The sequence below is a fragment of the Hippocampus guttulatus genome, chromosome 5, assembly GCF_054856545.1.
Source record: "Hippocampus guttulatus isolate MCC_2025c chromosome 5, RoL_Hgut_1.0, whole genome shotgun sequence".
In the NCBI taxonomy this organism is placed as follows: domain Eukaryota; kingdom Metazoa; phylum Chordata; class Actinopteri; order Syngnathiformes; family Syngnathidae; genus Hippocampus; species Hippocampus guttulatus.
Genome location: NC_141265.1, coordinates 3,556,882 through 3,583,342, shown reverse-complemented (window position 1 = coordinate 3,583,342; position 26,461 = coordinate 3,556,882). Strand labels below are relative to the sequence as shown.

The window sequence follows — 26,461 nt, the reverse complement described above, 5'->3', positions numbered from 1 at the left end:
TCCATTACCACTCCACAGGTTGACTTACATGCAGAACCAGTGTGCTGCGTGTCACCCGGTCTACAGGCTTGTAGAGTAGGGCTGGAGAGAAGGAAATCAGCTTAAAAGTGATCACGACTCAACAATACGAATACTGAATTATGTGAGTGCCAGTCATTTTACTCAAAACTCACTTTCCAGGGATTTCTTTCCTGACTGGTCTTTGCTGTCCTTTGTGCCTCTGACCTTGAGGTTCTGTCCGGAAGACGTAGTCATAAACATTAACTAAGAGCAACTGCCCCATAGCATTGTGCAATTAAAACAATTAGTGCCACCACAAAGAGCTTTTGTGGCTCTGTACACTTGCGAGGACCACTAAAAACTGCTCTATCATCACTTGTCCCGGGCAGCGGCACCACATCAAACGCTCAACTGCTGCAGTTCCTGCTGTGTGTAGTCTTATTACATACCTCAGATATCTGTGCAAACTGTGTGTTTGCCTGGCAGCACTTGTCTGCTGTCGCCACAGCAACCTTATAGTTATCCACAAAGGCCCGGTACACTCCAAGCTGGCTGGCCTGGAGGACATGAGGAGAAGCCAAATTTGATTCCTTCAACTGACATCAGAGTCATTAAGTTCTTTTATTAAAGGCACTGGGAAGAGTGAAAGAGTGAGAGAGTGAGAGACTTCCCACAGTGGTCCGATTCTCCTTATTATTCAATAGTGAAAAAAAAATTGACATGAAATATCTATTTGTTTACTATTTAAGAAAATAAATGCACATAATTTACTGTGTAAATATATATTTAGATTAATGTTCCTAATTTAACAAGGGCAGCTTTTGGGGGATCACTATGGCAATAAATACATGCGCAGAGATCATACACAGACCAATCACATGAATTACAACTCCTCCTAGGTGGCACAACCTGTGAGTCAAATTTTGTATGTCGATAGTGTGGTGTAGTAAATGGGGGCATGTGAGGCGGACAAGCGGTGACGAAAGGAGCAATGAAGTAAAGTCAGGGTAAACAGGAATTATTAGGGATGAAATGACAATGCATGCTAGCTATAATGTTCTCAATCACGGCTTCAAGAAATTTGCTTGAAGTGAATGAGAGCAACTTCTGTGATTGAAAGAATAATCATCTGAATACACTAGTTTTACACTTTGAATTTAGAGCTATCCATCCATTTTCGATCCTGCTTTTTCTCCCTATTGTTGTGGGTGAGCTGAAGTATACACACTGGTCCGGTCGCGAACCAATAAAGTTCATCTCTGAGGCAGTGATTCTCGGTTTTATTGCCCCCCCTCCCCCCTTCCCCAGGAAGAGGAAATTCTTTGTATCTCCTGCTCTGTGCTCTGTGTGTGTGTGCATGTTCAAAGCAAAAATACCCCACCCCGTTAAACTAAAACTCCCTGCGCAGTTTCTGAAAAATGACAGCACCACTGCCACCTACAGTAGTGGATGTGCAATTAACGTTAATCTAGTTCAGCCAAAAAACTCATGTTGGCCGAAACGGAAAACCCTCATTCCCTGCCCGAGCATGTGCTTCATATCACAGTGTCAATAAATTTCCTACTGCAAACATGTTAACATTTTTGAACCAAGTCATGTACACTGTTCACCACTTTATTCGATAAAATCAAATATGGAAGAACACAACATTGCATATATCCTACTGCAATAACCCAATTTAAATATATCTTACGTAAACCGAGGGATAATGCATTCTTGTAAGATACTTTACGGATAGTCTATAGAGCATGTCAGTTGCCTTGTTGTCAAACTGTGTAATAAAAATAAACGTGTCTTTCTTCTAAAACCAGGGAGACGACAGCCGCTGGGAATTTGCTATGCCACCACATGCTATGCGGTCGCTTGATTTGGCATAACAGTTACAAGAGAAAGCAAAGCGAGTGAGGGAGATTTGTCACGTCTACATATAAACCATGCGTGAATGTGTACGTCTTGCGCCAATATCATATAAGCTCTTATCCAGTAACCTCCTATAGAACTTTTTGTTCTCCTTTACTGCTTGTCATACGGTGAAACGATGCTTTTATGGGGCTGAGTGATGACTTCAGGCAGTCCAACCACATGTGCACTCTAAAACATACACAGCCGTAGTCCATGAAAGGTCTCCGTTTTGCTAAGGCAACATGGTACGACATTAAAGAATTCTCATTCCGATCATTTCATTCAGAGGAAGTGCTAAGCAAACCTTTCAGTTATTTTAACCCATTATATACTTCCAGACCATCGTGTTTCTCTACTGGCTAATGATTCTCAGCTGCATGTATGTTAAATAACAAGAAGCCGAAAAACAGGTTTGGCTAATGTGCTAGAGCATGTCTTTACCTGACCATTTTCCTGATGCATAATATAATTCTATGACTGATTCCTCGTGTTGATTTTTCTCTTTTAAATTGTAGTTGCCAATACAGAAACGCAGGGCATTAAGGTGGCAAAATGTTAAAATGAGATCATACCAGTCTCTGGAAGAGGTCTCCCACACACTGCTGGTAACTCCAGTCTTGAACACGAGGAAGCAGAGCGTCGTAGAAGTCTTTATGGATCTCATGGAGCTCGGGCACTTTAAAGAAAATCGTCTCGATCTGCTGGATGGTCAGCATTGGTTGCGATGTTGTGGCTGCTGCCCTGAGAGGCTTCATGGGCTTTAAAGAACAAAAATCCATGAGGTTATTGATGAACTCTATGGAAACAAGCGTTTCAAATACAATTCACGTGTCATTCAGAAATTGTGTAATGCTTGCTTCCAAAAGATTTCCTAAACGAGGGTAAAAAAAATAAAAAAATAAAAAATACATGTACTGTACTGGCCACATTTAAAACCGACCATTATCAAGCTTACAGTATGATGAAAAAGTGTGCGTGTTGAACATACAATCAAAAGTGCTTCTAGGTGGCTGAGGTAGGTCTCCTCACTGGCCAGGATTCCGGACAGAACCCACTTCCTCATCTCCACTCCTTTTTCCTGATCCAGCTCAACCTGACACGAACATGGACATGACCGAGAAAAAAAACAGCGATATTGGGAAATCCTGTTGATGGATGTGTGACGTGCTGACCGCACACATGTGGCTGCAAATATTGTTGTAAGATTAACGACAAGGATTATTTTACTACACTCTGTAGGAGTTTTACATTCCATGGGGCTTGAGTCAGACACTAGCGGTATCTTCAATAAGATAAACGTGTTTCTAGACCAGGGCTTATTATTTCAACAGGTCAAAGACATCAGTCATCTCAGTGCAGGCTATCATGTTGGGGACTTAATCTCAGCCATTACATTTCCTCCATCAGTGTTGAAGACCACCAATCAGAAGATAATAAGACCACACATACAAGATGAAGACAGAACCAAAGAGGGGAGCGAGGTATACCGTATTGGCCCGAATATAAGACGGTGTTTTTTGCATTGAAATAAGACTGAAAAAGTGGGGTCGTCTTATATTTGGGGTCTAGACATTATACCCATTCATGACGCTAAATGGCGCCAGATATCATTGAAGCGAATGCTGAAGTTGACTCCCCAGGCCAAAGTGAACCCCTGCCACGAAGAATAAAAATAAAACCAGCGGTAGCACGAAGAAGAAAAATAAAAAATAGCGGTAAGAAGGAAAAGAGAAGAAAATAATAGAAGAGATAACAGAAAATAGAGAAACGTAGTGACAATCTGGAGAAAAGTGGGTCAAAGAACGGCCAGGTTAACCGGCAGCTGAGAAGTTATGATGTAATTTACATTTCAAAAACCAGAAGCCATTCAATTACGATTGTGATTGCACTGTAGTTTACATATTTAAATCTTCAGATATTAAATTTGAATGAGGCAAAATAACATGCGTTTTCTCTCAAATATCTTGTTATAATCATTTGTTTCAGATGTACTGTAACTATTTTCTGTATAAAAAATAATTTGGTGTTCAAAAGTATTTTTTCAAACTTGAGTCTTGAAAAAGAAGGGGGTCGTCGTATAATCAGGGCCGTCATATTTGGGCCAATACGGTACTATATATGGAACAGTAAACCCATCAATCCATTTTACACAGTGTTTATCTTCATTAGGGTTGGGGTGAGAAGGAATTTACGTTTGAATGTAAGTGTGGATGGTTGCTTGTCTGTACAGAATGTGTCCTGCAATTAGATGGCGACCAGTCCAGATTGTTAGGTAGTCATCTTAGATAGGTACCAGTTCACCCGTAATTTACCCCTCGTGCAGATAAGCGTTATAGCAAATGGATGGATGGAATAGTCCTACAAATGCTTAACAGATACACAACACCGCGGCCAAGAAGACAGCCCGCCTACTATTTTGCCAGAAAATAAGGTCCACCCACCATCTGATAAAGTATTCTAAGGCACTATCATTCAACATTTTAACATATAAACCCACAAATAATAAGATAATAATGGCACATCACAATAGTGGAGGCCAATATACCTTATAAAAGAGACAGTAAACTTTGACATTACCGACAGCGTAGACTCCAAGGAACCGGATGATTGTGTGTCTCGGCTGCAGCATCGACTTTTAGAACGGAGCTGAGGAGATGAGGGAGGAGAGCCGCTGAGGGACAGAGCATCGTGAGAAGTTTGCTCTTCTGACTGTTCCGGGTCGTAACTAAATGATGCAGGGCTCTCGTTGTCTGTTAGAAACAAAGGACACATGTAAGCCATGAGGTGATAAAAGTAACAACATGAGATGTTTTTAAATCAATGAACCTGTAAAGTTTTGAGCAAATTTGCTTTGGTATGTCTGCCCTTCAGTAGAAATCCAAATAAAGCTCATAATTGTTCATTGGAATGCAAATGTGGATATTATGAAGCTGGATAAGCGGACACAACTTTAATGGAACACTGTTCAATAAGAATGTTTTGTGTCTTGGCTTATTTTGCAGCTGGCAACTGCAATTCACATTTCAATGTCTTTGGTCAGCAGCAAACAGTGTTACCACAGTAACCTTGGAAAAGTCATTTAGTTACTTTAGTGAATACTTGAAATAAAAAGTAACTAAATTGCTGATAACTGATTGCCTGGCTTTAAAAGTAACCAAGTTAGATCAAAACTTACTTTCAGCAGATGTCGACGATTCCCATTAACATAAAAAGGACAACTGCTTTCACCAATACTTTATTGAAACATTTTTAACAGTCACGTGTAAGGATAAGGTTTTTATTACTTTGTATAAGTAACATAACGACAGCCTTTTTGACTGAACCTAAATTGTGAAAAAATTGTCAAAACGGCTTACTTGTTTTTATTTTTAAAAATTGTTTTTCTTGACTTCAATTTCCACAAAAGATTTTTTTAATATGTAAAATATAAATTAAAACCCTTATGCCCTTCGAAAAAAACTGAACCGAACCTACGCGTTTTACAATGTTTGAAAATTGTGTATATTGCATTATTCCAGCATGTGTTTTTTTATTTTCAATCACTCAAAATGTTCAGCGGCATCTGTGCTATCCATACATATATAGTTTATATTAATTCCTTGGGATTTTTTGCCCTTTATGGACAATAAAAGCAGTTCTGTGCTATGACACTTCAAAGAAATATTGCATTCTTTGTAAACGGTCGACTATGAGGGTTTTAAAGAACGTGTTTTATGACAGGACATATTTAACTGTTCATACTGTAATGGCAAAATATAACATTTATAATTTATATTGTGTGGAAATATAATTCAAGGACTTCCTACATTCGCACTCAGCTGCTTTCAAAAACCTGTCAGGACTTGCTAAGCTTCAATGCACCGTGCCGCGACTCCAAATATTTCTTTGATTTTGATCTTTAAGCTACAGTAGAAACCACTTGTCTATAGTATGGTGTGTACCACCAACCTGAATATTTTCAACTTTAGATGTCACAAACTCGACATAGGGACTCGAAAACGCAAACATCTCAACTTCCTGCATTGGTATGTACACGTCAATGTAAAAACGTGACTTGGCGCACGAGTGAACTCGCTCCCCAAGACGCTTGGGGGTAGATAACCTCTCAACTCAACTGTATTTATCGAGCATAAAAAAATAAAAAAAAATAATAATAAAATAAAACGTTGCATACAAAGTGCTGCAATATAATGCAAGATAAGACAAGCAGCAGTCATTCCTTTGGTTCAGTGACATCACATATTTTTAAAGCTTCACGACCCCAGGTCAAAGCCAGCCACTGTGAGCTTGTGCCAAGTGAATGGATAAACAGACAAATCAATACACAATGATCTTGTTTGACTTGGTGTGCTTTTGGTACTTTATCAGATCAAGAGCAACTGAATCAAAATTTTACAAAATTATGTCAAGTTTCTGCAATGATCACTTAAATATGCAGGTGCCACTTTTAAAAAACAAAACAAAGAAACAGGCCAATAGTGATCACATGCAAGAAAAACAAGTTCCAAATACTGTATACAGTCTACCATGTGACTTATCACGAATATCCGGAAGACGAAGCTCAACAGGCATCGCGTCCAGTAATCACTGCCAGCCTTCCTGGAGTCACCATCACTTATCTGAATCGTCAACATTATTATCACAGAGATGACTGAAGGCTGTGAGAGGGGATCTCAAGAAACAAGTAAAAAAAAATCTAAGCACGCATCCAGTAAAGTGGCGGCTGGTTTGTAAAGAGACGCTCGTAAAAAGCTTGAAAACAGGAAAGAGAGGATTCCGGAAAGCGACGGGGGACAAAGCTGAGTCACCCTGGAGAAGCCGGGGAAACCGAGTGCATTTATCAAAGTAATATCTACAGAGACCCTGGGACAAAAGACTCCAACAAACAGAGAGGATCCAATAGAGAGAGAAAGAGAGAGGCATGTAGTGACTGCGTGAGGAAGAGCCGAGTACCCCGGCCAAGCTTTAGTACACAGGGGAAGTCCGGTGTGAAAGGCCACTCTGTGTTCCAGCGAGATTATACATCAGCTCTGCCAGTGGATGAATAACACATCCTTCTCAGCGGCCTTAGAGGCAACAGCTATCTCCTCCGATCTCCTCCTATACATATCATATTTAAGCACGAGGAGACATTTTACACATTTGATCCTCCCTAAAGAGACTTGAGTATTTAACAGAAGTGTCATTTTTTAAAAACAAATTATTTGAACGTGACGGTGTGAGAAAAGAGGATGTCACATAAAAATGTTTTTATTTGCAGTCAGGATAACAAGAATTGTTCCCGAGGAAGTGTGCAGGCAGCTCTGTCCGGGAAATTCAGCAATTCATCTTCAACATCAAAGCGGAAACAGGCCGACTGCACAGGGTCATCTTTTAATAAACACGCTCTACTCCCACCTATAGAATAGCACATGTTCTATAAAGTATAATATTTACTGTACGGATAACTTTGATTTTACAAATATTAACTTTGGCAAGCCAATCTCTCGTGCGATTATTTCAGAAATGTGTGTCAATAATTTCATCCGTAGGGCAGTTCGATACACAGCATGAAATGTAATAGTTCAGTGTGGAAAATTTGACAGAGTACAAAGTAGTTCCGTTTCTTTTTCCATACCATCATTTTTGTTATTAGTAAGCCACTTAACTTTTGTCCTTTTTGAACTCTTCCATAGAAGAGAAGACACTTTCATTACTTAACGTAGATACTTATTCATGTCTGAGGAATTTTGTTTGCAATCTGGACAAATTCTCGACTACTCGACATAGCCAATGCTGATTGATGCGTATCCGATATCATAGTGAAGAAAACAATTTCACAATTTCCACTCCCCTGCTTTCAAAAAATTCTTTGGCTGTGTTTTACAGCAACACCAGCATATGCTGTGAGCACCTATGCTAGTCTATGCTGGGTGTTTCATGTCGATAGACAGGTCGGTGTCCTCTCAGGCTCTTCCTAAAGCATCTCATCATGGTTTCAACCATGCAATGAAGCTGTAATAAATACTCCCTAATGACCTTACATAAGCGCTCAGCCTACCAGCTGTGGATCAGAGTGAAGCTCAATTTGCTTCGGGCTTGTGCCTGAACTCTGTAATTTTGTGTTTTTCAAGAATTTCATACATCAACAGTAATTTGTTTCAAATGATTCCAGGCTTTTTTTTGTGCTAAATACACAGACTTTGCTGTTTTTCCAACACTTACACTTTAAATATGCCAAAAATAAGACACGAGTGTAAATCAGTGACGCAAGTTTCCACTCCCCCTTCTGGAAACTGATTAGGAATCAGGTTTGTTTTCTTTAGTCTGTGAAAAAAAAAAAGGAATGAAAAGGTGGAATTTTGCTTTCTGCGACTGATGACAAAGCAAAGACATAGTCAAATCCTTAATCCTAATCCACGGAGATAAACTACGGTTGCGGCCAGGGACAGATGTACAGCTGAGACTGTTACAAAATCAGAGATTCAGTCTCACACAGATAATCATCGGGTCTTATTTTGTCATGCCAACATCATCCTTCAGCATTTGGGTCGAATGTGAACATTGATGCTGACAAATACCCAGATAGCACAGACATTTTACTGCACATTGTTGATTTAAAATGAAAAACATGGCAATCACCTATTTAGGATGAAAGGCAATCAAGATCAAATAGAACTCAACCAGTATGAAACTGGGCAAAGAGGTTTATCGATTCGGTTCCGCAAATCGAATGGTGGCATCTGTAAACCTCTGTATGCCTTCTGGGAAAAGGCCCAGGCCAGTGCACTTAATTGATCAGTGTGTTGTTGATAGTTACGATGGAGAGAGAGGGAAAGGTTACACCTTTGGAAAAAGTCACATGTGGGTGCGAGATGTCAAAAGCTCCACAATACATTAAGGTTGAAGCAAATGCATGCTCCACTGAACTTTGTGGTCACCCAGGAAACTGTAGCGACAGGAAGAGCAAATAGACAAGTGGGTACTGAAGGCGGTTCCATTTGTAGCTGGAATCACTCCAAGGCTTCATGTCACTTCACAGTGACCTGTGCGTGAAATTGTCTCGGGTCATGTTTTAGGTCACCCCGCTGAAAAGAGCCAACTTGAATCCCAAGACTCCATCGCCATAGGCCACATGAACGTCAATGACTACTCAAAAGCATAGACTGTACACTGTTACTGTCGCGGTACACTTGCCTGACTTGTGTGCAGGCAGCGTGGGATCGGTGCCCCACTCAGTGATGGTGTGGATGTGGTTGTGAAAGGTTGTTTGTCTCCATATGTGCCCTGCGACCAACTGGCGACCAGTTCAGGGTGTAGTCAGTCTGCCTTCTGCCTGATATTTTTACCTTCTTCCCCTGACCGTTCTGGATAAGCGGTGTTGAAAATGGATGGATGGATCGATTCTCGCACATTATTATATCTAATATCACAATATTGTGGGGAGGTTGGCGATATAAAAAAGCTCAACATACTGTATAGAAACGCATAATATTGTTTTTTAAAAAAACGCAACAATATCACTGTTATCGTTACATTCAATTGGTAAGTTACTGCATGATACGGAATGACAAAATCACAACTTTTAAGGAGATTGGTAGGTATATGTCATCATGATTCAAGTAATGACTGTGGCATTTGGACTGTCATAAGTGGCATTCTATGTTACTAATTTGTTTATTATTGACTAGAACGGCACGGCTTCATGCTAAGAAGTGTCTGGAATATTTTGGTTGTCTGCTTTTGTTTTTTCTTATTCATGCCTTGGAGCAATCGAGGGAAAAAATAGGTTCAGTTTTCCCATCCCTTCATTGCAACCTTGCAGAGAGGTGAAAGTGAATTTTGTGTCCATCTAAGCTAGCCAAAGTAGCATGCCGGCTGGCATTGGAAGTGCAAAACAGGTGCCAAGGGATGTTCCAAGTTACATTTGTGAAGGTATAACTCATGAAATGTCAGCAGCCTACTGCTGAAGTACCATCAGAGCAATGGAAACACTGAATGGCTTCAGTGGTTCATTGTGAATTCCTTTAACAATGCAAAAATTTTTTTTAAAAAAATCAATCAGTCAAGATCCCATATACTACGAAAGCCAACTACCAGCATTACCGTATTGTGATTACACCCGTTATGTTACTTGAATCATCCTGTGATGCATGACAATATTTTTCCACGGTTTGAGAAGACATTAAGGACCAACTGTTTTTATAAACTTTGCAATCCATGCCAAGAGAAGTCAAATTGAATCTGACAGAAATTAACTGGGGTGCACCTGTAACTGGAGGATCTGTAGCTGCAATAGTCCCCAATGTGTTGTGGTAAACTGTTAAAATGTTAGCCAAAACATCAGTACGTATGCCTTTGAGCCACACGGCCCGTGGAAGCAGTGAGGGCCACTCATCTGCTGTTTAGGCCAGCCTAAAATTAGTGCCAGTCAGTCAGTGAACAGTATCGGTTAGAACTAGACCGCCCAGCCCAGTGCACCTACTAATCAGTGTGTAGAAATAGCTCAGAGTGGTGAGACCACTGCATGAAATGTGCTTCATAAGAGAAATAATCAAAGCCCAGTAGTTCCGATCTAAAAAAAAACATAGAAAAACATACGGTGGGAACACACTGAATTTAAAAAAAAAATGTTATCAGTAGCATAAATTAATTACTCCTAATTGTCAACTTTGTAACTTTATTTATAACTTTAAATCCCAAAGGAAATATTTTTATGTCACAAGTGATTAAATAAAGCATGAAAAAATTATTTCTATTTCATGAAGTTTGTAACTTTATTTGTAACTTTAAATCCCAAAGGAAATATTTTTATGTCACAAGTGATTAATCCATCCATCCATCCATCCATTTTCCAAACCGCTTGATCCTCATTAGGGTCGCGGGGGGTGCTGGAGCCTATCCCAGCTGTCTTCGGGCAGTAGGCGGGGGACACCCTGAATCGGTTGCCAGCCAATCGCAGGGCACACAGAGACGAACAACCATCCACGCTCACATTCACACCTAGGGACAATTTAGAGCGTTCAATCAGCCTGCCATGCATGTTTTTGGAATGTGGGAGGAAACCGGAGTACCCGGAGAAAACCCACGCAGGCCCGGGGAGAACATGCAAACTCCACACAGGGAGGCCGGAGCTGAAATTGAACCCGGTACCTCTGCACTGTGAAGTCGACGTGCTAACCACCGGACTACCGGGCCGACAAGTGATTAAATAAAATAAATTAAATAAAGTATGAAAAAATGATTTCTATTTCATGAAGTAATTTTTTTTCCCGAAGTGAGATCCTGACGAGCGACAAACCCAGAAGTGTGACGTCACATTAAGACAACAATAGCGGCGCTCACTGTGAAAAGTGTACAAAGCGAGTCAGAAATCCATTCAGAAAGCAACGTTTCAAACTTATTTGAGGGGATCCAGGTGTTTGAAGAGTTGGAGGGAGAGGAGGTTGTGGGCAAGATGTATGTTGGACCATGCATGTACAAGCCAGATGCTCAAGATGTGGAAAATGTGCCTGAAATATGCCGTGCTGTAAATGTTGCACAATACGATTACCTACTTGGTCCATGTATTCCCGCTAGCACAAAGATCACAAGTCGTAGTGGGTTGATGCCCTACATTGTCATTGCTAAGGTGGTTCTGATGCGTTGTCAGCCACTCTGCATTATCACTGTATTATATTCTATCGGCAGCATTGTTAGGTGCAAACCATGACAGAAGATTCCATCCATGTACTCAAATAGTTTGAATGTTTTCATAAACAATAGCCAGAGTTATTCATTGATTATCACACCTTCCTTTTTTGCAAATGCAGTTGAGAAAACAGATGTCTTGTATCTTGTAACAAAGAATGCTTGTTGACACCTGAGTGAAATTCATTTGCTTTGCAAGAACGAAACTATATCGTTCCCATTTTCTGGTCCATTTACGTGCTCTATTCTTTTCTTTTGGCCACTCAAACAACTATTTGCCTGAAAGTGTACACTGCATTGCCACACAGCGCCAAGGGATTTTACCGGATAACTCGATAACAATGGCAAAGAGCAGTTAACGGGACAATCAACATTGCAAGGTGACGATATTATAGCAAATGCAATCCAGTATGATAATCTAGGAGGTCTGCCAAGTACGCCAAGAGGGTTAAACGCCACATTCACAAAACAACATTAAAGACGGGAGGCCCCATTTTCGTGCCCAGCGCAAGTCTCGTGTAAAGCTCAGTTTAACTGTGCGCATGGGTGAATATTTCTTTCTTTTGGTATATGCCTAGAATCACTCTCCCCTGGTTCTTTTTTAAAATCAGGGCAGTCAAGGCACACACAGTCCTAGAAATTGCGGAAGCAAAAAATGGACTTGCTGGGGTGCGTGCATAAGATTGGCGTTCAAAGTGCGTTTGGACCTGCGAGTTGGACCTGCTGTTAGATAGTCTGAAACCTACTTTTTGTCACCAAATTGACAGATGCACCAGGAGCGTGCAATAGAATACGCTGGAGCGCATATTGAGGCATAGACCAGTCTAGCAAATTCACAAACACGCAAAACTCGACTTGCTCCGGAACGAACAGCAAGATACGCTAGCTTTTACACTGTGTGTGGTCTACATTCTGTCACTAAATTATCAGATGCGCCAGTGACAAGCCAGCTCTGTCAACTGGAACAGCCAGCGATGTGCAATGCGGCCCCAAACACCAAACACCTCAAACTCGAGTTGCCATAGCATGAACATGAAGATGAGCCCAAGGACACGGGCGTCTGTCTCCGAAGATAGGATGTTGGAGTTGGTCTTGAAGGGAAAAAGGATGGATTGAAATACACCCTTGACTAGTCTCCAATGCTTTCGCATCGGTGGACAATTTAAAGTTTCAATGAAACTAACATACATCTGGCGGAAGTGCCAACAATTAAAATTCACTATATTAAAAAAGGATTATCAAACAATCCGACAATTAAATACAAAAGCATGACAGTTTGCTCATGGTAAATGAATCACAAAAGTAGATATAGTGAAACTCCTCTACAACGAAATCATGTTTGCGGCAAGAAATTTTTCACAACAGGGGGTGTTTCGCTGTACCAAATTTGATCTCAGATGCAAACACACACACACGCGCACACACACACACACACACACACACACAAACGTACAGTATGTGTACACACACACAAAAACGGATGTGCACTCTTTATTTGTATTCCAATAGGGCATAAATATGAGCATACACTTATTTGATACTTCATATAGTCAGTGCAGAAAGAAAAAAAGGGAAAGAAATTGCGAAATTTACGATCAGCATTCACTTTCACTTATATCAATTTCTTGGACAATGTTTTATTTTGCTTCCTCAATCTATCATTTTGATCACTTTTACCCTCTCTTCCAGCGTCAGAGCTCTTCTTGTCTTAGCTGCTTGACATCCAAAAGTTCCGTTTTGTAGCCATTTTAGCAATGCAACGTTCTTGCTGCGTCTGAAACTAACAAAGACAAATACTTCCTGGACTACTGCGCATGTGTAAACCAGTGTTGTGGTTGCTGTTGCTGTTTCCGAACGAAGCAGTAGAGGTCGCTGTTGGATTAGACTTTGTTGTAGTGAATCTCGTTGTGAGGCAAAAGCAGAGAAAAAGATTTCGTATAACGCAACAGGGTTTTTTTCATTGTATGAGGGGCAGGAAAGTGGGAATGGTGTTAATGCATGAAGATTTTTTCACACTAGGGGGTATTTTCACCCATGTAGGGTTCTTTGTAGAGGAGTTCCACTATATAACCATGTTATTCAGCCCTAAAAAGGGAGGATTTTAGCAGCATAACATACTTTCAGGTGGCGTGCAGGGTGACGCAATCACTAAATAATGAAAAAGCAATGGGGGGGAGGGTAGATCAAGGGATCTCGTTAATTTATGTCAAGTGTGGGCATGTGAAGTCCTTTGAGACTCTTTTGTGATTAAGGGCTAAATAAATAAACGTGACTTGACTTCTGCGAGTATGCCGTCAGTTCCGTTTGTTAGTTGTGAACAAATTAAGCGTTTGCCTTGACATGTTTCTCAGGCATTTGTTTTCCCATTCCCTCACACTGAACAGCCTCATATTTGTCTAAAACAAACTGTGTTGACTAGTAATACAACAAGCTCCACAGGTCAGGCTGTCGTGAGAGAGGTGAACTCCTACCACACTTAACATTTCATTACCCCCCCCCCCCCCCCCCCACACACACACACTGCGAGCAGCTGAGACATTCCATCAGCACTTGCCTGCCAGCCCACAGCACAGAGGGCCCTTTGAGTGTGACCAAGGAGCAGAGCTGAGACTGCAGGACCACAGGCGCTGAGGCTGAGCACGAGGGAGGACCACTTAGCCAGGGGACTCAGGACCACAAGCTCATAAACATGCCCAAGATATTTTCCAATTATCTCCGGCAAAGTGTTTGAGTAAACAAGCAAACTGGGTGAGCTGGCTAGGACTGAGTCCAACCTGTCTTTGGTCTTTTCAACAAAGTGTTTTTTTCCCCTTTTCTGTTCCCAGATAAGGCGGCACAAGGAGCCCATTCAGGGACTTTTTCTTTTCCTGTGAGAGCAGCTGGCGATGCCGGACCTGCTGTCACGATGGCCTGCCAGCTTTTGACCACTGTGTACTGTACGCTGCACAGAGGAACAGGTGTATCTTACTTACACACAGAGGCAGGACTACCTTACCATGACTGCGACCAGCACTTCCTCCGGTGGGCCAACATTTATTCTAGGAAAGGGAAAGGCTGCATTCTTTAGCTTCCGTGACCACTTCACATAAGGTGCTGGTATCCTAGTACAATGACGGGTCTATCTGGGCTACTTTGAGGAACCTCAAATATTAATGACCCTGCATTTGACTGGAAAGAAGGACTCGGTCGAAGACTGGCGGATGTAGCAAACAGTGCCACCCTCTCGAGCAGCTTGCGCAAAGAACGGCCCGAGGGCGATATACGGCCTCCCTACAATCTCAGACTGGTACTCACAGTGACCATGACGTCAAAATAAAACAGGAAATATGTGGTGTTTTTATTTGATGTGCACTTGTGGAACTTGGTACAAGGGAGATGGCGAGCGAGAGCTACAACTCGCGTCTGCAGTGTTGCCAATTTTGTGACAATTGCATTGTTTTCAATACTGTATGCAAATAAATAGTTTTATAGACCGTATGTATTGAGGGTATTGTAAGTCATCACCGTAGTATTATACGTCACTGTTGATAATATTATACTTCATGCTTACTTATCAAGTCAAATACAACTTTATTGTCAAATGTGCTGTATGTGCAACATATGTGCAACATACAGCACAGATGAAATGTCTTCCCTCTCAAGGCAACATGCAACAAGAGGAGCCGCTGCGGGTGCCCGCGCCGCCATCAAAAGAAAAGTTAACATAAAATGACAAAATAATACAAGACAACACATAAGACACATATGATCGTGCAATCTGAACCACTTTACTGCATACACTTTGTTGTTTGAGGCAGTTATAGATGAAAGAGGAGCGAATCAAAGTGTCCTTTTCACCAGTGGATCAAAGACGTCATGCTGAAATGTGCACACGTCTGCTACAAGCCAAGTTGAAAGCAACAAGAAGCTGTAGCATCCATTAACGAAGAAGAGATTGGCTCTCTTCTCCTGTCCCATGTAAATCCGCTTCAATTCCAAGCCGCGACTCCCAGTTCCACATACGCATCGGCGCTCTGCCCTGACGCTATATTTGGAAGTCCTGACGTACGAAGGAACGGCTAATACAAGTTGGCAGCTGGCGCGCAAAATTAAAGTTTTGAACGTGTATTTTGAGATGTAGATTGTAGAAGATGTCATTTTAATGGCCACTTGTAATTTTGTTTAATTTTTAAAATTTGTATTGCCTAATGATAATAATAAACACCACATCTACACACATTGCAATTTATTGAAACAAGACAATATGATTTTTCTAAATACATTAAACATAATATATCACAAAGTTAGGGTGGGCAAGCCATCCGGTTTTGGGTTTTGGAACAGGAATGTCGCAAAAATAGAAATGGCAACTAGCTGTTGAGTGACAATAGTCTGAATGAGTTTGAATCAGTTGAGCACTCCCTCACTGCTACTAAGTGCAAGAAAAAAGTGCTCAATTCCTCCTTGGAATTGCTTGTGCAACATGAGATATGTTGGTTACGAAACTAAAAATCCAAAGAATAAATTGACTACAGTATCATTCTATTTAGGAATGTACATGAAAGCATTTAGTAGTAATCTCCAGATACCATGCAAATGTCTTTTAGCTCACCGTAGCAACTTGGCTTTAAAATGGATACCGTTGAATCATTGCTGCTAATCTTAACTCTTCAAATAAAGAAAATTAAATGGCAAAATTTCTAATGTCGTGAAATTTGTCACTTTTGCCACCCCCCACCCTTTAAAAAAATCTACAAGTTTAACAACCTTGACAAGAGCTTGATTCAGTGACTCACAGGACCTTGTAATCAGCTGACTGACTTGGCCCAAGTCTCCAGGGTATGAGCGAACCACAGAATACAGACAAGGGAATCCCCAATGTACGCATTGCATTCCGAAGTAATCTGGAAACAATACCTTGTAAATTTCTGTGATTACAGTGCATCCTTTGATAAACCCTGTGGTCAAGTCAAGTCAAGTCAAGTCAACAGTATTTATAGAGCACTTTCAAACAGCCATCGCTGCATACAAAGTGCTGTACATGGAGCAATTTAACATGCACAATAAACAGTAAGACAAATCGGTAATAAAGGCGGTAGAAAGCACCAAACAGTCAAACCAAGAACAAATCTAAGTCATGCTGAGTCGAATGCCAAAGAATACAAGTGAGTTTTGAGGAGGGTTTTGAAGATGGGCAGCGAGGAGGCTTGCCGAATGTTTAGTGGGAGGTCATTCCAGAGAGAGGGACCAGCAACAGAAAAGGCTCGATCCCCTCTGAGCCTCAGTTTAGTTCTTGGTACTTCTAATAAAGTCTGGTCCACAGACCTGAGGCGCTGTGGTCAAACATGTCTTCCACTTGTCTCCTCTACTATTACTGAATAGATGCACAAGTCCGTTCATGACAGCTCCCGGCACAATATTAAATATTGGAATAAAAACACAAGCATATACAAGAACCTGAAATACACAGAAGATGATGGAATCTTGGTCAACTGTCACTGTTAGTTAGCAATCTAATTTGTGGTTCAAACATGGAGTAAGATTTCAGACGTTATGCGGGAGGAGACACAATTCTAGTGAACCAAACAGCGAAAAGAGAAAATACATTTCAAAACAGGGAAGCTCCGTTATTCATTGGGATAGGAACTGAACTCTGCTGGGAACATGGAGTGAGTGATGGTTTATAAATCCTAGAACCTGCCAGGATTTCTTTCTCTCCTGGGGCTACGGGCGGGGCTTAAGGAATAAGTGGGGAGGTAGGGGGGCGCCGTAAAAAAAAAAAAAGTCTTATCTTACTTGAGAGGTTGTCTCGCATTTTCAATATAAGTCTGATACTCACCAAAAGCATGTTCCTATGGAAGCATAGAAGGGCCAATGCCGAGTAAATTTTTCGCCGACTCGTTTGAAAGTATTTACAAATGACCTTTAAGCGAATTAATAATATGTAGACTAAATGGTGAAAACATCACATTTTTTTCCCATAATGCCACAGGGTATTGATTTACACAGACGAGAGAAAATAAAAGTTGCTTTTAGCATTTGGCCTACATTATACTAATAAGTTAAACAAATAAGCATTGTTTAGTACTAAATTTTATGGTTTTTTTAATATGTCTGCAGTGCATAATTGCCATTATGCATTTTTCCCATTAATACCAGAGGGAATTGACCTGCACATGCCCATGGGGGAAAAAAATGCAAGGTCTTCAGCATTTGCCTTATTTTGTTTTTCAAAATGTTCAAAGGTACTTTGCAAATACGTCCGAATGAGTTTGCAAATACGTTTGAATGCGTACTAACTCTGACCTAACGCCTCTCCTTGCCCAAACAAACAAACACGAGTTACAGCTGCAACACAAACACGGGACCAGGAATTGTATTGGAACAGAATGGCTGCTGGTGAAGTTTTTAATTGTTTTAAAACGAAATAAATAAATAAATTGCTGGGGGACTTAACAGGGGCTACACAGATTTTGGTCCTGCTAGCACCGGTGTAGAGCCATGCATGGCAGCAAAGCACTATTGTTGTCTAATTGAAAATAACTCCTCAACTCACGTCAATGTAGTTCAACGGTACCAAAATGTTGGCGGCAGAGCAATACTAACATATATGTTCAAAAACTACAACAAAAACCGTTTGCGACAAGCAAAACCCTTTGCAAAAAGGTTTTATGAATCCTGGCAAATCCCAAAATGCATTACATTTGCAAGCATTTGCCGCACAGTGAGATACAAGCTTAAAGAAGCTCCTTGGTTTATTTCAACATAGTTCATAGCATGAATGGGAGCGCTTGTTCCTCAGCATTCCCATGATGAGGATTGACCCGCAACCTGCCACTATTTCACTTCAACGCTGACAAAGTCCACACACTCAGGCTCTTCTTAACGCTGATGTCCATGAAGCTTTTGCCACCGGCATTTAAGAGTCATGATGATGACTAATTATGGCAAATTAGACCCACTGGAGAGCTGACCTCCTTAAAGGGCTCATAGCTAATCAGAAACTCTTGTCTTTATCCGAGCTTCACAATTGCACCAGATAATCAGAAATGAGGAGACAACAAAAATATTTTAAAAAAAGAAAAAAAAAACGGAGTGCTGTGTCAAGATTACATAGGAACGCAGCTGATTTGTGACAGATCACAATAGTTACCTCATCCCTGAGTGACTAATAAGACGCATTTTGCATGGTGTAGAAAATTTACATGTATGCACAAATAATCCTTGACAGTAAGGTTTTATTAGGCTTTACTTAACACTTACACCATGCTCAACTAAAAGGTTACAAAGCTTCTGTGAGATCAAGGTAGCATTGTTGGGGTTTTTTTGGTACTTTTTTTTCCCTCTCAGGGTGAAATACATTTTAGCCACAATTCTTTTTAATACAATTAAGAACACCAAAGCTTTCCGACTTCTCTCTGCAAGTCCCTAACCACAACAAAGGCCAGTTTATTGGAAATGTGCCTCAACCAACTCCGTGCCCAAATCTTAATCCAGCAACGTGCACACAAATGTTTATTGCAACACAGAAATTGAATCCAGACCTCTGGTAATTCATTACACAAGGCTCACATTAAACAGCTGTGCCTTTATGTCAGCATTTAGTCTGCTCTGGACAAGGGCAATATCCACAGTGCCAGTAGCGTGAAGATTTTTAACAGTAAGTGTCAAACACTATAATGTGCATTAAGCAGGGGAACTCCACTGATTTTACACATAATGGTCAAGTTGCAAGTCACAAGAACTGTGCAAAAGTATCTGGAAGTTGTTTTAGGACAAATAAAACACTCAAAGGTCCATTGGAACTTTCAACCACATCTCCGAACAGAACACTCTTAGAAAACACAAGAAGGTAGGCCCTTTTTTAAAATGCCAATTATAAAGTGATGTCATCGGGGCCGCCAAAACCTACAGGCTACACATTTAGAAAAGTAAATATGCTACTAACTGAGGTCATGGCTGTAAAAGACTTGTTTTCCAGGTGTGAGGGTGAAGGGGGGCGGGGCAGAGCCAGATGATGCCTTCAGGAAAATCTAAGACGTAATGCATTTAAACTCTAGACAAGAAAGCATGTAAAAAAAATTTTTAATAACGATTGTATGAGAGTCAAACTGTTACTGTGATGACAAATATTGAAATATACTGAATGCGGGAGTCCACACGTAACAACATCAGATTTAAAAACTACATTTAGTAGTGTGAAAATTACGGTGGCTCTGCCACATCAAATATAGTTGACTTGCTCACCACACGGATTTAAACGGATTTAGGCTCCTCGCCGTTCAAGCCAGAGGGCAGCCATCTTACTTTGCCATTGTTACTGACAACTTTTTTTTTTTGGGACTGAAAACACTGTAATCAGTGCATTTTTTGTGCTAGGATCGTTGTATGTAGTAATGAGAGCCAAAAAAGAACAAAATTTGTTGTTTGCGTTGACCATTCAAAGTATACTATCTCATTATTGTAAGTTGTGACTTACAGATGTTAGGTTTACATTTTGCAGCATTTTTTTCTGATGGTTTTTGCTTTCATGTCATTGTTCATAATTCTGACAACATGATGCCTACAAATTGTTGTGTAGCACTCAGTGTGAGATATACTGTACTTCATCAGAGAAAATAAAAAAATGACATTCTTACCAATAAAATGTGCATGTATAGCTTCTCCCAGACAACCGTATGCCACACACTACGGCATTATTGCAGTAGAAACAGAAAATAATGAGAAAACACAGCCAAGAAATCAACATTTTCAAATTAGGTGACCTTAAAATATCCTGACATTTTGAGCATAAATTGCTAACTCATAATAGCCGAAAATAGATGGGACTCCCAAATCATCAATCCTGAAAAAATGTCTCTATTTCCTCACCGGTGCAAAAAGTAAGAATGTTGCCAACATGAGGACACAAGACACTGCTTTCAAACACACCGCTCTTGCTCGTGGTTGCTTGTTCCACCCACACAAGTGATGCCTACACAAACAGACAAAGCAACCCTCACATTACTCCCTCAAGCCAGAGTTGCGGTTTGGATTCAAGGAAAAAGACCACGACTTTCAAAATGAAAGCACTAAGGTCATTTTACATTTTATTTTGGATGAATAACTTTTCAAGGGCCACGCAGAGCTTAGGGGCGGACTGGGTGAGACCAAAACTCAACTAGGCCCATCCTAAATTGCCTCAATGTGCAATTCTGTGTTAATTTAATTTATTACTAATCATTTCAAAGTAATGTAGTCATTGAAATTGGGGTGCCATCATGAAATTAATTGTTATCTTTGCCCAAAGTTATGTTTAAAACACTGACTGACAAATGAGAATGATGAGAGACAGAACCAGAAAGAATAGATTGTACATTGCAGTCATCGCAGAGGCGTGCGATATACGCTTCATGCCGATTATATCACGCACGATCTGCTTGTTTGTCACATGCTTTGTGTCAAAGAGCTTTGGAAAGAATCACCTTATATAACAACACATTCTGTGCATCTGCCTAATCCAACCCGCCGCATTGGATGATTTTTAAGAGGCAGAGGCAAACTATTTCCTGCATCCCAATCTCGCTTTGCAGAATGTTTGGCTTGGACTCTGATACATGGGGAATTACAAAACCACAACAATACAAGTCCTCCACTATCTCCTGACTCCTGCCCATGAAATTCCAAGTTGGCCAAAACCACTTTCCTTTTCCCACTTAACATTGTTACACAGTCACCATGTCAATACTTGCCACACAATGACAGATTCTACTCTTGTGTTCACGCATAACAACAGGAAGCACTGATGGCCAGCATTTCGATTGGAAGCCGCGTGACATATTTTAAGCCATTCAATCGTCTTTTTTTTTTGAGTGAGGAGTCAAGGCTTTTCTCTCCCCACCTCCCATGACAAAAGAGACTCCCTAAATTTATCACGCTCGACAAAACCCTTTAGGTTAATTACTCGGCACCAAGGACAACAACACTGATGCGTGCTGACACAAAAACACCCAGACTGGACAAGGACGGAGTGACTGGGAAAGCCTGGGGGCAGGAGCTGCCTCTGTCGTGGTCTTTCTGTGAGCGCATTCTAGCACTCAGTGGGCCACGAACAGAAGACGGCAAAAAAGTGTGGAGGTCAGCTAAAAATAAATAAATAAATAAATAAAACCCCTTATTCCCCATCAGTGATCAATCCCGCATGCCAATCAAAGCACCTTTTTATTTTTACAAGCTAACCGAGTAAAAATAATTTCCCACTCTAGTGTTGTGTTTAGAAAAAGATGATTAAAGATGGATTAGAATTAACATTCATTCCCAGGCTTTGGAGAGAATGTGTCTTAATGCTCATTATTGTGTGAAGAATGTGCATTTCATTTACTGGTAACCTAGTTTCGCTTTTGTAGGTCACATCAGTCATCTCATTATATTTCCCTCCTCTGCAGGTTAACAGCATCATGTGTTAAAAAGAAATGGCATAAAAATCCTGGCCAGAAAACATGTAGGCCACTATCATTTCATTCAAGAGATTGCAGGTGCATTTTAGACAGCAATGTATGGTAACTTATTCTCGTGCAAGGCCATACTGTGAGAACATATTGTTCACTCGTGCAACTTTGAGATGTACTCTTTAAAACTTTTTCTTCACATTCTCACCAGTAGCTCTGTCCATCTCACACACACACACACACACACACACACACACACACACACACACACACACACACACACACACACACACACACACACACACACACACACACACACACACACACACACACACACACACTACCTACAGGGCCCCAGGGCAAGGTTTAGTTGCTGCATCTATTATTCTGGATATTAGGATATGAAAATGAATTCACCTTAATCAGTTGGTTAAATGATAATATACAGAGATTTACTGGTATCAACAAACGTGATGTGGAATTTTTCTCCTGTCTGCGCCCTTTTGTGTACTGTATGTTCAAAAACAAAATAAAGAAAATTATCTGTGGTTTTAAGGTTCTTGTTTTGGTTGTAAAGTGTCCTTGAGTGTTTTGAAAGGCGCTTATCAATAAAAGGTATTATTATTATTATTATTAAAAACCCAAAATGGGGATTTTTCAGATTTTGACTACTTAGGACTTGGTGAGTAATTGATTTTATTGAGTTTTTTGAGTTGATTGTTTACTAATTCATTTTTTTTTTTGCAGTTCTGTAGTTCAATATTCCAATGCAACTTTTCTGACCCCTCTGATGAAAATTAAATTTAAAAAAAAAACATCTAAAGACTTCAATTTCTGCTTAAAAAAAAGGACAATAACCAGAATCATTTTCACAATGTTTTGTGTATGACAGAAAAGGAGCCCGGTGCAAGGAAGTCACAGAGTCAGTCATGATTAACATTGCCAAAAACATGGTGCCCATTTATATCTTGCAAAACCAGTGATTTATCAGCATATTTGAAAGTTTTTGACCGATGGAAAGTGCTAGGGCCTTAGCGATTCATCGGTCAGCTGATTAAATCAGCCCCCATTCGCTCTTTTGAAAACAGAAAGAGAGACCAAATTTTTTGCAGTTTTTTTTAAATACATTAACACATTACAACATAATCCAAAAATAATTACATTCAAAGACTCTAAAAACTATTTTTACCAATTTCAAAATTTTTGCCAATGAATTAATGAATAAAACATTACAAAGGATTGTGTTTACATCCATGTTTTGTAAAAGGAACACTTATTTCCACATTATCTGTCAAGAGAAAAATGCATTTCTTTGTACAATGTGAATTGATGCAAGTTTATGCTCAAGTAAAAGCTTTTTTGAAAGCTTCTTTGGTATCAGGAGAAATACAGAAAATCTTTGAAGGGAAAAAAACTGAAAGCTAATGTTGTTTAAATAAGTCAATATCATTTGCTTTATCTTGAAGCGAAGGGGAAAAGAATCTTTTAAAACTAAGAGTGCACCAATTTTCTGGCCGAGCACTGATCCCCGATCTTTAAAAATGGGTTGTTTGAACTGTACATGGAGTTCTCTCAAATAAAAATGTAAAGCCTATTAGTCATCTCAGAGCAGAAGAGGACACTGGCTGATTTTTCCAAAATTAGGGAAATCAGCGGCGATACAGATCCCAGGTGACTTATCCGTGCACCCCTAATTGAAATGTATTTTTGTCAGAAAAAAATCACATTATTGGCAATATTAATAAATGAAAAATTCAGTATCATCAAAGAAATGTATAGACAGACCAATTGACTTAAGTCATATTGCATAGTTTTGGGAGAAAGTTTAGTTATTTAGTCTTGGTTTATTTCTGTCTGTGAGTAAAAATAAAATCTTATTTTATTCTAAAAAAAAATCTAATTAAGTAAATTAATACTAGAGCAACACATGAAAGGAAAAGCAAAACAAAATGTAACATGAAAAAAAATGCACATTTTATATACCTCTTGTCATGTAACAACTTGTAACTCATGATATTAGTTGCTATCATGTCTGAGAGAAATCACATGGGCCTACTGTCAAATGGGCAAGTATAAACTGGTCCATATTGAATGCCCACTTAAGTAACCAAATATGTTTCCCAGTAAAAAGTTGATCACAAATATGAAATACAAACATTTTCTAGTTGTTGTAAAAGAGAGAGAGAGAGAGAGTATGCCTAGTGAACTTACCCAGATCGCCTTGAACACTGTTGTCATGGGAAGTCCTGCTGGATGTGGTGGACTCCCCATCACTGGGCCAAGGTTGGCCTGCTTTATGTACTCTGACCTGCTCAGTAACCTCCACCTGCTGCTTCAGATGCGTTTGGGAGATGGGTACGGGTGGGCTGCTGCTCTCAAACGACTGCTGGGAAGGAGAGCGACTTTTGTCCATGAACATCTGATAGGTTGTGGGACTCGGGGAAACATGACTGGACTGGCCCGAGGAGAAGTCCTCTTCGCTGGATGTCAGGTTTTCATTGGAGCTGCAGTCTGGGGTGTATTCCCCTCCTCCTCCATCATCATCATCAAAGCTGCCAGGAGAACAGGAGCGCCGAGGCCATGTTTGATGCGTGTTCTCCTCTATGCTGTGGTCTCTAATGTGGATCACTCGAGTGTCCCCCTCAATCATCATTCCCCCGACATACACGCTGGTGTATGGTTGACACTCAGCTGGCTGTGTCTCGGGTTTTCCTTCTGTAGAATGGATTGCACCGTCTTTCAGGAAGTGATGGGTGACCTCTGGTTGGTCATATGACCCATTATGACTGCAGTTCCCCTCAGCGGATCGGCCTCGCTGAACACACTTGTTTATGTCTCCTGTGGCGGCTGATAGTTTTTCTGGGACGGAATAAAGAGACCTCTTGCGTTCCATCTGCATGGCCTGACAGCCAAGCGTGCTGATCTTGTCTGACACCTCCCTGTCGTTAACTTTGACCAGTCCTCGCTCGTAATGGTACTCCATGTTCACGTAGAAGGGCTTGTCTGGTCCTCCCGTCACTGACAACCCTCTGCCATCTGCAGCTGTGTTTGAGTTGGCTCTCCTGATGCGCTCAAAGTTGGATCTCAGAGCCGCAACTGAACCCGGTCCCACTGGGAATTCGGAAATGTCAGACTCTTGGCAGACAGGTGTCTCCCCGCCCTTCTCTTTGGCAGCCTCAACCTCTCCCTCTGAATGTGGTGTCCACTTTTCTGTCTTGCCAGGTGCTGCCTGTGGCTGCACTACTGATACTTGCTCATTGTGAGATATCTGGCTGTCTGGACCAGTGAGAAAAGTTCCATCACTTGCCTGAGAAATCCTTTTAAACCCCCATCGCTGGCCATCATATGACTTCCTTTCTTTCGCAAGAAGGGTCTGTAGGTAGATCATCCTAAAGCGTTCTTTGTTTACTTCCTTTTCCAAGTGTTTGATGGATGTCTTGCATTTGTCCAGCTCCTCTTCAATATCTCCCATAGAGTGCAGCTTCATGCATGGCGGATTAGTATTAGGAAATTGGGCTCTCCAAGCCTCCACAAAGCCAACTGGTTCAACCATTGTTTTTCTGGCCAAATATCACTCACAAAAAAATACAAACAAAAATCCTTGCAAATAATACGGTGAAATTAACTTCTTGTGTCCGAGAATGTCCATGGTGCTGTGGAAAGAAGGGGTAATGTGAGGGTCCACTTCCTGATCAATCTCAGTTTTTACTTACAGACTCATGCACAAAGAAACAAACAAACAAAAAAAATTCAAAGGTCCAGTTTCTTTACTCCTTAACGGCAAGTCCAAGAAATTTATAGTTGACCTTGTGCTCTATCTTTTAAACTTTCATTCTCCAGAGATCCTCTATCCTCTGTGTTAGCTGCCAGAATGACTCGGAATACGCTGGTGTTTTGGCTCGTCGTCGAAGAGCAGCTCCAGCAGAAGAGGCGGGGCATCTATGTGTGATTACTGGTCCGTGTACACAATCACACATCAAACTCAAAAAGTCGACAATGCCTACTTAACTTACTTTTCTTAACAAAGAACACTGTTGAGAGAACGGGAAAGCACCACGCGAGCAATGGAGAAAAGAGTGTTGTTTTGCAGTTGCGCTCTTACCAATCGAGGTGAAAAAATTACAATACAGTATCGACAACTTTTCACCAAACCGTTCTCTTCCATAAACTCCCTCCAAGGCTTTTCAAGTGATTTGGAAACAACGCCACTATTATACCCGGATTGCGCTTGGCACTTCAAAGGTCATTGTGATGCAATTGTAAAGATGGTTTGTAGGGGGAAAAAAATCTTCAACATCGCCACCTGACGGTTCAAAAGTTCAGACGGACCCAGCACGAGTGTTCAAGGACTACCGTTCGACGAGGTTAACATAAGCAGAAATGTTAGTTAGCTGTTCTATAATATATGTACGGAATGTATGTTTGTTATGAATTGAGAGTTGTTGTTTTTCTTTTTTGTTGTATTTATTATTTTGAAGCTCCTA

The 26,461-nt window shown here is 40.6% G+C and overlaps 1 protein-coding gene across 1 annotated transcript in view; it reads right to left on the bottom strand.

Moving 5' to 3' along the window:
* LOC147204672 (breakpoint cluster region protein) overlaps positions 1–26,195 on the bottom strand; it is a 38,483-nt gene extending 12,288 nt beyond the window's left edge. Inside the window, exons 1-7 of the mRNA XM_086111259.1 lie at positions 24,189–26,195; positions 4,480–4,652; positions 2,891–2,995; positions 2,475–2,660; positions 450–557; positions 174–234; positions 29–81 (exon numbers count right to left, since the gene is read on the bottom strand). Coding sequence (XP_085967385.1) covers positions 29–81; positions 174–234; positions 450–557; positions 2,475–2,660; positions 2,891–2,995; positions 4,480–4,652; positions 24,189–25,530 — 2,028 coding nt within the window. The 5' untranslated portion in view covers positions 25,531–26,195. The remainder of the gene's footprint in view (positions 1–28; positions 82–173; positions 235–449; positions 558–2,474; positions 2,661–2,890; positions 2,996–4,479; positions 4,653–24,188) is intronic.
* Between the last annotated feature and the right edge of the window lie 266 nt (positions 26,196–26,461).